Source organism: Phyllostomus hastatus, unplaced genomic scaffold, assembly GCF_019186645.2.
Source record: "Phyllostomus hastatus isolate PE091 unplaced genomic scaffold, TTU_PhHast_1.1 phas_scaffold_216, whole genome shotgun sequence".
Taxonomy (NCBI): Eukaryota; Metazoa; Chordata; class Mammalia; order Chiroptera; family Phyllostomidae; genus Phyllostomus; species Phyllostomus hastatus.
Genome location: NW_025334018.1, coordinates 13,472,884 through 13,486,538, shown reverse-complemented (window position 1 = coordinate 13,486,538; position 13,655 = coordinate 13,472,884). Strand labels below are relative to the sequence as shown.

The 13,655-nt window shown below is 52.1% G+C and overlaps 1 protein-coding gene across 3 annotated transcripts in view; it reads left to right on the top strand.

The window, feature by feature from the left end:
• MAGI3 (membrane associated guanylate kinase, WW and PDZ domain containing 3) overlaps positions 1-13,655 on the top strand; it is a 177,589-nt gene that overhangs the window by 159,391 nt on the left and 4,543 nt on the right. For 2 of the 3 annotated variants that reach the window (XM_045816463.1, XM_045816464.1), the window contains exons 16-19: positions 717-902; positions 9,043-9,145; positions 9,842-9,968; positions 10,542-10,685. In XM_045816463.1, coding sequence (XP_045672419.1) covers positions 717-902; positions 9,043-9,145; positions 9,842-9,968; positions 10,542-10,685 — 560 coding nt within the window. Of the gene's footprint in view, positions 1-716; positions 903-9,039; positions 9,146-9,841; positions 9,969-10,541; positions 10,686-13,655 lie in introns of all 3 variants that reach the window. The other variant, XM_045816462.1, reaches the window with a different exon arrangement.

The window sequence follows — 13,655 nt, the reverse complement described above, 5'->3', positions numbered from 1 at the left end:
ATCCCGAAACTTGAGTTTGAGCTGCATTTATGTACAAGGGAGCCAGTGCCCCTTCGATAGGACCAAAGACGGTCTCATTGTAGCAGTTTCTGAAGTAGCCCAAAATGTGCCCTGACTGGTGTGGCTCTGGGGGGAGCGTCATCCCACACACCGAAAGGTCGCAGGTTCGATTCCCAGGGCTGCGGGCCAGGTCCCCGGTTGGGCAGGCAAGAGGCAACCAGGTGGTTTCTCTCTCCCACACTGAGGTTTCTCTCCTGCTCTCTCCCCCTCCCTCCACTCTCTCTAAGAATAAATAAATAAAATCTTTAAAAAATCAAATAGTCCAAACTGTGGTGCAGCTGGGGTGGCCAGCAACAGACGAGAAACATGGGGTGAGTGGGTCATTGTCCTCGGTGCCGGTGAGGCCGGCCGGCTGTCTTAAGCAGGATGACGGGGGCAGTGTGAAAGCGGAACCGGGGTTATGGGGACGGGAGAGTGGAGGGGTGTCTCACCGTGGCTGCAGCCACGCAGGGCAGCAGGGCGGGTGCACGTGGGCGGAGCGGAAGCTGTTGGTGTGATACAGCTGTATCGGGCGGGATGCGCTTGTGTGGTACCGTTTTGCTGTATTCTAAAGGGGTTTTCTTCGACACTGTGTGAAATTTTTAAATAATGGTGATAAATCCAACACGGACAGATTTCTTAAATAATTGAAGAACCCGGGGATGTTTTTCTCACAGTCATTCCCCATAAAATCGGCCGAGTCATAGACGGAAGCCCCGCCGACCGCTGTGGGAAGCTCAAGGTCGGAGACCTCATCTCCGCAGTGAACGGGCAGTCCATCGTCGACCTGTCCCACGACGGCATCGTGCAGCTGATCAAGGACGCCGGCGTCACCGTCACCCTGACGGTCATTCCCGAAGAAGGTAAGGGCCCCAGCGGCCTGCCTCCCCAGGCGATCGGCAGGCGCAGAGCCCGCGGCGGTGGCGGGGAGGGGGGGCGCTTCCTCCGGCTCTGCCACAGTCACCGCGGCTGTGCCCAGAGCCTTGTTCTCTTGCCTTTTCCATTTAATGGTTGGGAAAGTTTATTCTAAAGTTGCCAGAAGCTCGAGAAGAATAATCCGGCCAGCGCGTGGTGGCCGTGTATTTATGGGCTGGAGAAGCAAGCACCCAGCAGCGAAAGAGGTTGCTAAGACTTCCCAGACCCTGGTTTCTTTTAAAATAGCATCTGAGGTCTCTGCCCCAGTGAGAGAGAGAAAGGCCTCGGGAGGGGTCAGAGCGAGTCAGCGCACACCCTTCGTGCCCGGCCCCTGGCGCCGTGTCCCTGCCTCGCGTGGGCTCTGCTCTAGAGAGCTGCCTCATGGACGGACGGACGGATGGATTGACAGATGGACAGGAGGGAGGGCGTCGGCTGGAGCGGCTGGTAAATGGCCTGAAGCGCACTTTGTGTCTTGCTTTGCTCCAAAGCTGCCTTTTGATCATAATGAATTCCTAATTGGGAGCCGTTTTCAATAGCGCCCGTTCGGAGTCTTTGTCTGTAATTACAAGGTAACCATTACGCAACGCTCCTCTCGTTTGTCCTGGTTCTGTGAAGCCGAGTACAAGCCCAGAGCCGCAGAATTAGGGAGGATCAGTCCTGCCTGTCAAATTTCTTGTGCTGCAGTGCGTGTTCCTGCCCCATCGCCCCCACCCCCACGAGCCTCTAACCCAACCCGTCCTTTAATTCTTTTAGTTCTCGGTTCTTCCCCCTTTCTCTTCCTACTGCCCCGTGGTCACAGGTTTTGTTCCAAGGTAGTAGGTGAACCTCCTTCCTGCCCAAGACCCTGGGCTGCCCGCCACCGAGGCCCTCCCTGGTTCTGGGACCCCACGACTCCCCAGCTTCGCCTCTTCCCCTCTCCAGCCTGCCGCACTCTCCGCCCAGGTCTGCCCCTGCCCGCCCTGCTCCCTCCGAACCCTCCCCGGGAGGGCTCCAGGGCACCCCCCTTCTCTGCACAGGAGTCGTCGTTGCTGTTTTTTTGCTTTCGCTCCCACCTGCCTTTTACGTTTGCCTCCTGTGTTCTCCCCAAACCCTCTCCTGGGCTGGACCTCACGTCGGCCCCTCCTCCTCCATCCCGTGCCTCTCCTTATCTCTGTGGGTCGTTGAGCATTACTAACATACAACACTCCTGCTTTTAAAAGGGATTGTCTGCTTTTTGAAGACAAAGAAAATACTACCAACTGCCCACGAAACTTAGTAGGTGCTCAGTTAATACTTTTGAGTGAAGGAATGAACGAACAAGGTAAAAGTCAGGCGCTCGTCCGCTCTGTGCCCACACCTGCCAGAGGCGGCACCGGCCCGCAGGCCAGGCCCTGGCAGCACCCACGGGCCCTGATTAGTGCGTCAGCCACTTAGCATCTCCTCCCTTCAGCCTTTCAGTCATGGAGTGGGAGTAACGGCGTCGGTTTGCGGGTCGTGGTGAAGGTTAAAGGTGAAAGTGTGCACAATCTGCACACACACCCCAAGGTGCTCGCCTGATGACAGCTGTCATCGTGGGGCCACGTCTCCGCACGGCCGGCTCCCTCCTTCAGGTCTTGGCATACATCTCGCTGCCTAAGGAAATAATAGTGGGATTTCATAAACACCTACTGTGTGGGCGACAGTGCCTTTCAGTGCTTTAAATCTATGAGTTCACTTGATGCTCCCAGTAATTCTCGGTAGGCTGCATTATCTTCCCATTCTGTCGGTGAGGAAACTGAGTCACAGAGCAGTTAGATAGCTTGGCGACGGAGCCAGTGTGTGAGCCAGACAGTCTGGCCGCCTGCCTGCGCCCCTAACTGCTGCGCCTCCCTAACCAGTCTCTAAAACAGCCCTGGGCCCCCTGCCCCCGATCCCTCACCTGCTTTACTTTTTTCCCCGCACTGGTCTTGACCTGAGATTATGTAACCATTTGTTTATTGTCATCTCCCCTGCCAGAACTCGAAGTCCTAAGGCTCATGACATGAGAGACTTTGAGACACTCGGTGCTCCGTCCCTCATCTAATGCAAGGTTAGGCACATAGCGAGTGCTCAGTAAATTTTTCAATGAGGAATTAGTGTCACTTAGTGGGACTTGGGTCAGATTTCTTTATCTCAGTTTCTTTACCATGATCTCCATAGCCCGCTTTTTAGCCTCAGATTTGTTCTGTGACCCACAAAGAAAAGCAGGCGTCCGTGCCACAGGAAGTGGCGCTTCGGGGATGTTCGGAGACTGGCGCATCTGGGCGCTTAGATCACCGTGCGTGGCGTGCAGTCGCGGTGGAAGCTGCTAGAAGGCGCGGATGCAACCAGCAGGGGGCAGATCAGTGTTTATGAAACCATACATACGAAAAGGACCGGTGGTTTTGTTCAATCTGTCAGACAGCATTTTTGTAAAACAGGATAAAAGTTAAATGAAAAAATAAGAACGAAGACATAAAATTACTGTCAAATTGTAGAATTTTCAAAATGCTTACTCTCAACACCCTATTGCTGCCTGACCCACAGGCCACACATCGAGACTGATGGAGTTCAGGCGCGGGAAGACTGCTCCTCTCAGTGTTTTGTTTATTTGTTTTCCAAAATTACCCTCATCATTGATGGTGTGTTCTCCGAGAGGCTGTCTGAAATCGCTCAGTCATTTTTCTTTAATGAATGTTTTATGTGTGAGCTCAGCCTCTTAAACTACAATCACATTTCAGTGATTATACCTTATTTTATTATACTCTTTAAGTTTTATTAATCAATGGAAGCATTCAGGCTCTTATTCTCTCAGAGAAAAATTACAAAGTTATCTACTACTGTCCATAAAAATCCGACTCGTGGCATTTGTAAGTCTTCCCAGTCTCTCCTCGTGCTTGGTGTGAAATCCACCGACCGCAGTGACGTCAGACAAACGCTGACACCTCGCACGTTTGCGGGGACCACAGGGGCAGACCGGGGACCCCAGAGCAGCTGCGGCGCCGTTGGCTCCCGCCTAGAACCGCTCCTGTGACGGATGAAGACAGTTCGCTGGAGAAGGAAGGCTTGTTTCCTTCATTCTCCTGTTCTCCTTTTGCTGGATAGCGTTTACTGTCTGGGCCGTTGGTGCCTATTTTGCAAAGGAAATGTTTAATGAAGCTCCCAGGCCAGGTGTCCTGTCTGGTATAAAACTCTCAGACATATCTGTGACCTGTGACTGTCTTTGTGTCGTGGCATTACCCAGCATACAACAGAAGTTGTTCCTTCTTTTCTCTCTCGTCCCTCTTTTTTTTTTTTTTTTTTTTTAACTGTCGTGAGTAATGCTGCCGTGACCATCGGTGCGCAGGGTTTTCTACAGATGCGTGTTTTCATTTTACCTGGGTGCACACCTGGGAGTGGTGAGTCAGGCTGACTCTGTGTAACAGTTTGGGGGACTAACTGCTTTCCGCTGTTTGCACCGTTTTCTTTTCCTACCAGCACACATGAGGCTTCCGATTTCTCCACATCCTCACCAGCACGGGTTTTCTGTTTGTTTTTTATTCTGGGCATCCTAGTGTGTGGGAAGTGGCATCTCAGTGGTTCCTATTGGAAGCCCCTTGACAACTGATGACGCTGAGGGGCGTTCCCCCGCGCTGTCGGCCCTGTGTGCGTCCTCTGTGGGGGAGGGGCTGCTCAGAGCCTGTGCTCGCTGCATCGGCTTGTCCTGTGGGTGGATTATGGGGCTTTTTATGTATTCTGATACACAGTCCTCATCGGATGTATGTATATCTTTGGTCACTTGTGCTTTGGTATCATGGCCTCATGTGTTTTTTAAGATTTATCCTTGTTGCTAGGCAAACTTAATCGATTGCCGGACAGTTTTTTTTTTATGATGTGTATTTACCCACCCCCTATGACCCGTCCACCCCCCACCCCAGACAGCCTGTGGATTTGAGCATCTCCTCAGATGCTTGTTTTGGGTTTCTTTTTTCTTCTTGCAAATATCCTCTTCATATCCTTACTCATTTCCCTTGTGGGACTTCTGTCTTTTCCTGGTTGATACGTAGCTATTCCTTGTTAATTATATAGGCATTAGTCCAAGTTAACTTAGAAAGCACAAATATCTTCCCCTGTCATCTGCATGTTAACTCTTGACATAACACCCTTCATTGTACAGAGATTTTCAATTTAGATGTAATCAAGCACAATCCCATATAAAATTTTTACCTTATGGCTTGTGCTGTGGAAGTTTAAGGTAAGTTACCCCTCCTTGCCCAGTGTCAGAGCTGCTGTCTGACGTCATCATCTGCTGGGCTCGCAACTTTGCACTTTGCATGTAGGCCTTCAGTCTGTCTGAGCCTCCCTGGACTGTGTGTCGTTCAGGGGGGATCCCGGTCAGTGTTTGTTGTTCCCACGGTGAGCCGCTGTCCCTGGCACCAGCCGCCAGCGCTTGTTGCCTCGCTCGCTGTGGGGCCGTCTCTGCGCGTCAGCTTCCCCGGAAACGCGGTCTCGGTTCTCTTCTGTTGACTTACCTGTTCTTGGGCTAACTTACGTCTAATATTTTTAAAGTGTGTGTGTGTGTATTTTTAATCTTTAACTTTGTGGTGTATCCTAGTATCTTTTCAGGCAAGTCTTTCATCAACATCCAATCTATTTGGAGTGGGGGAGGGTTTGCAGAAACTTTCATATAAACTTTTAGAGCAATTATACTCTTCAAAAAAAGTCCAAGTGCAGTCTTTGTTGGAATATATTGAATATACAGTAACTTGGGGGAAATTCATATGTTTAAATATTGTCATTCTACCCTAGAGCGTGGATGTCTCCAATTATTCAGATCTTTTATGAGAGGGGACCCCAGAAAAACTGGAATTATCTTCTGGAGGGCAGGCCCCTTGTAGTACAGGCCTCCCCCACTAGGTGAGTGTTCTAGGAACCCATCTATATCACTGTACCAGCTGGCGTTGTTGTGAGAGGCTGCATTCCGCTTCAGTGAATTTTTTTTGAAGACTCAACACATTTGCCCATTTCATGATGGGTGGTTTACGAGTGCACCTGCCCACACCACGCTGAGTGTTCAGCAGTTTTTGACCAAAAACAGCATGACCCTCGTGCCCCACCCACCCTATTCACCCAATCTCACCCTGAGCGACTTTTGTTTCCAAGATGAAAAAAGTCCTCAAATGGAAACGGCTTGCTGATGATGCAGAAGAGGCGAAACAAAAAAATGGCAGAAGCACTAAAAGGCATCAAAATTGACACGTTTAAAAACTGTTCTGAGCAGTGGAAAAAAAGCCTTGTTAGATGTATTGCATCAAATGGAGAGTACTTTGAAGGTGACCGAAATTTAAACATGTAAGAATACAGAATTTTTTAAAAATAAATTCCAGTATCTGGGGGTCTCCCTTTGTCCTTTACCAGAGTTCTAGAAGTTCTCCCACAGGGTATTTATTCTTGGCAAAGGTGACGCCCAGTACACTGTGTGTTGCTTAGAGTTGAACTACAGGAGTTTGCGTTTATTTTCTGGTGATAATACGCTTTTTGTTCAGTAGCTACATACAGAAACTCCAGAAAAAATCCCACTGTCATTGAAGACTAGGGCTTCCTAACCCCTTGCTTTACTCGCTGAAGAAATTTCAGATAAAATTCAGAGAGAACAAAAGCCTGTTTGACATTTGGAGTAAATATTTAACTTTGAGATGTAGAACAGCTTTTAACACAAATAAGTTGGATGACTACAACTGAAAGAAGAGTGATGACAGAAAGTGTGACGTAGCCTTGAAGAGGACCGTGAAGACCACGGAACTGAGAGAGCAGCACCAACTGGCGGTGCCCTCCCCCCGCCGTGGCGTCTCGCACCCTCGGGTGCAGGCGGAGGGGAACTTGAAAGTGACCAGCATATTTTTGCTGCCCTGAAGTTTCACGCCCCTCCCTCTAGCCAGGCTAGTGAAGCCGAAAAATTATCTGCATTGAACTTGTGCAAAGGTACAGGAGTCTCCCATTCATCTTGTGGGTAGATGGAATGATTTCCATTCCCTGAAGGGTAGCCGTGAATTTCCGATGGCAGAGGAGATTTCACCCCTGCAGTGAGCCTGAAATGGACACACCCAGCAAGCAAAGGCGGAAGCCGGAAGCCGGAAGCCGTCCTGGGATACAGCCCGAGGTGAACAGGTGTGGTTCCGGCCGCCCGGGAGTTCAGTCCGCAGGAGGAGGGCCGGTGCGCGCCTCGCCGCACTAGGTGTTAACCGCAGGGAAAACTGTGCCTCAGGAGCCAGGTGGCGCTTCACCGAGAGGGGCCGTTTCAAACAGGAGATGAAGCGGAAAGGCAGGCGTGCCCAGGTCACAAGTCGAAACAGTATCTGATGAGCAATAAAAAGTTAGCAGATTTTTAGGCAAGGCAGTGATGTTTCGGTTCACGTCTGGAGTCCAGGAAGCAGAACGGAGATGAGCCTGGGGCCAGGCCACCGGCGAGGAGACCGGCGAGGAGGTTGACAATGGGAACCAGCCGAGCTGATCAGGAAAATGGCCTTCGTGGTGGCGATATGAAACAGCAACGAACAAGTTTGCAGGCCACGCCTACCCCCCCCCCCGCCCCCACAGAAGTTCACAGTCCCCTCTTCCGGGGACTTGCGGCTCTGAAGAGGGGAGATGACCCTCAGGCCCCCCCGCCTGGAGCAGCCCGGCCTGCGTGTCCACGTGCGTCGGCGCCTGCGCACTGAATCCCGGCAGACGCGACCCCGGCCGCTGGGCCGCACGCCTTCCCCTCCTGCCCCCGCTTCCCACCACCTTCCCGTGTTCGCAGAGCGCTCTCTAGCCCAGCTGCAAGAACGTGTTGAATATAATTTCATCTATGTTTTTAGGCCCAAGAACTTTGAAGAGAAACTTAACCTAAGCCATAAAGTAGTAGCGCAAGTCGTAAGGCCTGAAGTCTCGGCTTCCTCAGTAGAAGCTGCTTCCTGGACACTCACGTCCCTTGTCCTTAACGCTGGTCTCGATCTCCGTCGTATTCCGGGGCTCAGTTCATGTCCGTTTCCACGTGTCCCCATCTAAAAGTGGCATCCACCGCTAGCGTTTTTGCTAAGTGAGGTAAATAATTCAGAATGTACACTTGAAGAGAAATGTGGCCCCAAATGAGAGTTTACTGTTTTGATGATGATGCTAACAGTGACGACGGTTGTAACAGAAATGTTTCCATCGTGGATGTGTTCTCATCGTGTGCTTTCTGAGCTCACTGACGGCTCACCGTGACCCCACGAGGGAGCCCGCACTCCCCGTAGACGGAGACGGGAAGCGCAGAGAACGTCAGTGGCTGGCTCAGGCGGCGCAGCCAGGGAACGAGGGCGTCGGGCGGGCGGGGCTCCTGGTCCCAGGGGCCCAGCTGCGCTCCGGCTCTCTGGTGCCTGCGTACCCGGCGTCTGCATTTGGACAGGAGGAGTCGGAAAGCGCCAGTGTCAGAAACAGGAGTCTGGCAGCCTGGAGTCCCGTGACTGCCCCCCCCCCCGACTCGCGGTCCGGCCCTCGATGCTGTGCTTCCCAATCTGCCGCCAAAAACAGCACAACCGGAGCTGTTGCAAAAGATACTGAAACACGTGCTACATTTCTTTCACCTGCATCCGTGCTCTTAGAAAACCGAAGCAGGGAAATCTTTACAAACATCTGTCAGCTCTCGGGATTTTTCGTACGCTGCTTGTTGGGTTCCACGTCAGGCGAGGTGACTGCCCCCACATCGAAGAGGCAGGTTCCAGTGCGTGAGTGGGACATGCAGGCGGCCCCTGAGCCAGTGTTCCAGAGGCCTGTCACCTCGTGGTTCACGGTGACAGGGAGTGTGCCTGGTGCTGCTCCTCGGTGTGTGTGTTCCCGCCCTGTCGTCTGGGTGGCCCGACGAAAGGAGAGGAGGGGAGAGTGTGGAGTGAGCACAGGACTGCTCTTCTCGTCCAACCTCAGCATCAGTCAAAACCCAGGCAGGGGGCGGGGGTGTCCCCTTCCCTTCCAGGCAGCCGGGAGGCGCACTCGAGCTGCAGCCGCTGAAGTCGGGGCAGCGGCCACCATTTGTTAGCATCTCATTTTCCTAGACCTGCCCGGCCTCCCCGTTTTTACGCGCACATTCTCACGTCTACTGCTCTCTCATTCCAGCAGAGCACCACGGCCCGCCGTCGGGAACCAACTCAGCCAGGCAGAGCCCAGCCCTGCAGCACAGGCCGGTGGGACAGTCTCAGGCCAACCACATGCCTGGGGACAGGTGGGGCTGTGCTTCTCCTCATCTCCCACTCCCCACCCCCACCCCCACCCCTTCGCCCCAGCGTGATGCAGAAGCCAACTGCTGAGGTCCGAATGAGGACCTTGTGCAGACTTTCCACCTTCAGATGCCTTCCCCATCCCCTCCGCTCCCTCAGCACCCTCCCATCTGTGTGCCCCGCCCACCCGGGAACAGCCTGGTGTTCCCATCACCATGCCCGATGGGCGGGGGGTTGGAAGGAAGCCGCAGCCCGAAAAGACTGCTGTCCTCTCCGACGACCTGAGCAAAACAGAGCAGTATTCGCACCTATTTCTCTCTCGTTGAAAGTGCTGGCCATAAAATAAAACCTGGGTTTCTAGAATTCCACACAGCCTCTCTCCACGGGTGCTGGCACCGCACAAGCACGGAGGTCGGCTAGTGCTGCCTCCGGGTGCCAAGTGCAGTTCTGCCCGATGGAAATGCCCGGAGGCACCCCGACAAGAGACGGGGCGCAGGGTGCTGCCCGACCCGAGGTCCTGCTGGAGGGACGGCCAGGTTCGCCTCGCCTCTCTGGGTCTGGAGCTGGTCCGCCTCTGCGACACTTTGTCTAGGGGAGAATGGCCAGGTCCAGCTTTTAAGGGAAATGAGATTGATCTGCCCTTACTTTTAGCCTGTTTTTCACGTGCTCAGCTCAGGGAGGCCCTGGTTTCTGTCTTGCAGAAGTGCCCTGGAAGGCGAGCTGGGGAAAGACGCCCCCGCTTCCTACCGACACTCGTGGTCCGACCACAAGCACCTCGCCCAGCCGGACACTGCGGTCATCTCCGTGGTTGGCGGGCGGCACAGTCAGGTACGAACACCCCCGTGCAGGCTGTCTGCTTTCTTCATTGGTGAATCACTGGCACTGGTGGATTTTTACTACAAATTAGATCAATTTGTTCCTGAAATTAATCATTCCTGAGGACCTACTGTGTGTGTGTGGCGGGGGCATTCTGTTAGCTCCTGGGAGAGCATGCAGAGTAACAGGAAAGTCTGCTCCGCAGCTGAAGGAGCTGGAACCCCTGGCCGAGGACTCAGAGCACCGCCTCAGTCCGTCAGCGCGGGGCTGGGCTCTTTCGGCTTTGGGTCCCACACCGCCGGCCAGGAGAATCAGTCAACATCCGCCTAAAGTAGGCACGTCCCAAACTCTGTTCCCCTGCGGTCCCACTGACCAACCGACCGGTAGAGAAGGCGGGCAGTGCAATCTACGGAGTTGGTCACATCTGCAAAGTCACCCAGCCCCTCAGCCAGAGGCCCACTCCTTCCCCACGACGCACAGCTGTCTGTCGGGGGCACGACCTGTATGCCCAGCTGTGACAGCAGTTCCCCCTCACGCCACAGAGCGAGCAGGCTGTGAACACTTGTTTTCCTCGCTCCTCTCCAGAGCCTGGGCTGCTACCCGGTGGAGCTGGAGAGGGGCCCCCGGGGCTTCGGGTTCAGCCTCCGAGGGGGCAAGGAGTACAACATGGGGCTGTTCATCCTGCGCCTGGCCGAGGACGGGCCCGCCCTCAAGGACGGCCGGATCCACGTGAGTCGGCTTCTTTCTCCACCGCCGGTCTGGGCTGCAGGGCGGGAACTCGTGGACAGAGTTGATGGGAGGGAGCGTGGAAAGCTCTTGGATCCGAGAAACGAGACCTCCCACGGCTGAAAGGTGAGCGGCAGACGCTCGCCCGCGGGTGTCCTTTCTCCTCTCCTCTCGGTCTGCCGTGCTGCACCGCGGCCGTCCCACCACTCCAGCACCTCCGGCCCCCGGTGCGGTGCCTTAAATGGTCACAGCAGGCACTCCGTAGGGTTGGTTCAAAGACTAGAATAGATGAAGAATACTTCTAGCTAACGAGTTATTTTTCCTTTTCTTTTTTTTTAAAGATTTATTTTTAGAGAGGGAAGGGAGGGAGAAAGAGAGAGAAACATCAATGTGCGATTGCTGGGGGCCATGGCCTGCAACCCAGGCATGTGCCCTGACTGGGAATTGAACCTGCGACGCTTTGGTTCGCAGCCCGTGCTCAATCCACTGAGCTACACCAGCCAGGGAGAGCTATTTTCCGTATTTAAGATTAGCTTCAAGCCCTGGCTGGTGTAGCTCAGTGGATTGAGCGCGGACTGCGAACCAAAGTGTCGCAGGTTCGATTCCCAGCCAGGGTACATTCCTGGGTTGCAGGCCATAACCCCCAGCAACCGCACATTGATGTTTCTCTCTCTCTCTCTCTCTCTCTCTCCTCCCTTCCCTCTCTGAAAATAAATAAATAAAATCTTAAGAAAAAAAAAAAAAAAGATTAGCTTCCAGAACTTATTACTGAGTAGGTAGGATTTGGGTTATGTGAAACAATGCAATTCACTCAAACAAAAATGCTAACTTGCAATATAGATGGGAAGGGTGCTGAGAGTCACAGAGAGGGTTTTTAATTTAGTGAGTCTTAGGCTGATCCTTAAATCTGCTCAAGATTCAGGGCGGAGAAGGGAAGGTTCTCGGCCAAGGTAGTGAGGGGTGAGCTGAGTGGGGGAGTTCACAGGAAGGAACAGCGTGGGACTGACAGGGCTCACACGGAGCAGACCGGGGCTTGGAAGACACCGGAGGCCGCGCTCTGCGGGCCCCTCGCTGTCACACCCGTCCGCGTCAGCCTCTCGAGAACCAGGAGGGAGGCGCCCTCGTCCCCACTCCCAGACTTAACGCCCCGGGCTCGGGAGCCCTGGGCGCCTGCTGGGTTCGCTCACCTGTGCGGCCGCGGTGTGACCCAGGCCTGTCGTCCTCCAGGCCCCTTGGGGTCCCCTGGCACCTCGCAGGCTGGGAGGCAGCGTGAGCAACGGGGTGGAAATGCTACTGTGTGACCGTAACACATTCTGAGTGGGCAGTTTACAAACTGGGAGACCGCGGCCGCAAAGGGGCCCGAGCTTCCCCTGTCCCTTCTCCTTGCGGGTCCGCTGCTCTTGGTTTTCTGCCCTTCGTCTCCCTCCCTCCCTGGGTCCCCAGATTTTGTCAGACAAACCCGAACGTGAAGTTGCCCTGTTTACCAAAGGATAAGTTCCCCATCTTATTACCACATTTAAAAATTCTGAAGTAACAAAGTTTGAAAAGATTGTTTGCATGCTGCATCTCAGAGGTGCCGTTTTTTTCCCTTAGCCTTGTGCAGTGGAGGCCGCAGCTGTCTCTCCGCCCACTCTAGTTTTAACCTTAAACAAACCTGACACCTGGTGGCAGATCTGCTCAATTACAAGTTTTATTGTAATTTCTTCGTTGGGCTAAAACAGATGTATAAGGTTTAGACAGTGAATTTAAGCCAAAAAAGTGATTGAAATTAACTATAGTTTTACAAGATATACTTAAAGCAGGCTTCCAATACTATCTAATTTCCTTTTTTGTAATTATCAGCAGGATTATATATCTAGTGCTAATTTGTCATCTGTAGTTCCTCGCAAAAATTTTTCAGTCACTTAAAGGAAATCTGGGTATAAAAGGAAATCTGGGTATAAGGCCTTTTTTAAAATGTTTATTACTTTTCCTTATTCTATTATCATCTTTGTGAAGGTGTCCCGTTTAAATGTTAAATCCACTGATTTTGTTTGTTCAGGTGAGATGCTCATTTTTTCATAACTGTGCAACAGAACACACCATTAGTTCACTTGAAATTTTTTTACCTTGTACAGTCTACTATTAATTCTTATTCATACTGATACACTATTAATTCTTATTCATACTGATACACTTTAAAAATTGGGGGGAAACCAGAAAATAGATCTGGTTTCTGCTCAGTGTGTTGTCATGTCCCATCTCATGGAACTGCCCCCGTGACCCCGGGAGGGAGGGACCGACACACCACAGGAGCCCAGGGTCCCGCCGCTGCGCTTGTGAGGACACAGGCTCGTCCCACCCACCTGCGTTAGACAGTCACCGCGTCCTCGCCTGCTGCTTCTGGACAGTGTCCGTGAGCTCGTGTACGTGTCTGAGCTACTTTTTGGGATTTCAGTAATTTTCATTTCAGTTTGGTTTTGAAGCCACACCCTTCAGTTGCTTGTCACCCTGAAGTATGTTTTCAAATCTGGAATCAAATCACTACCATCATTATCTTTAATCAGGCCCTTTGCAAACATTATACTTGACTCATCCACACTGTCTTTTAAAATAACAGACCACATTTCTAGTAAATACAAATGGTACTGAGGCATCTTCTTCTAATCACTAGGGTTTTTTTATTATTTTTTAGGAAAATTGTTTCACACTAAAGTAATGAAGTATGAGGTAGTTATTAGATTTTTAGTAAGGATTCATATTACTATATTCTCCAGGATGAATTTTTTCAGAGATTTAATCTATGAATATGAATATTTCATTTGGCTCTTGATTTCAAGATACTCAGATCCTGCTTACTAGTCACACAACATTCTCCCCTGGAGCGTTTTTATAGAGTAAGTAAACAAAGCTGGACGTTTTCTCTTCCTGTGGCTGCCATCTGTCCGCATCTCGACTCTAGCCTGACAGCACTGCGCACACGTTAAGTATTTT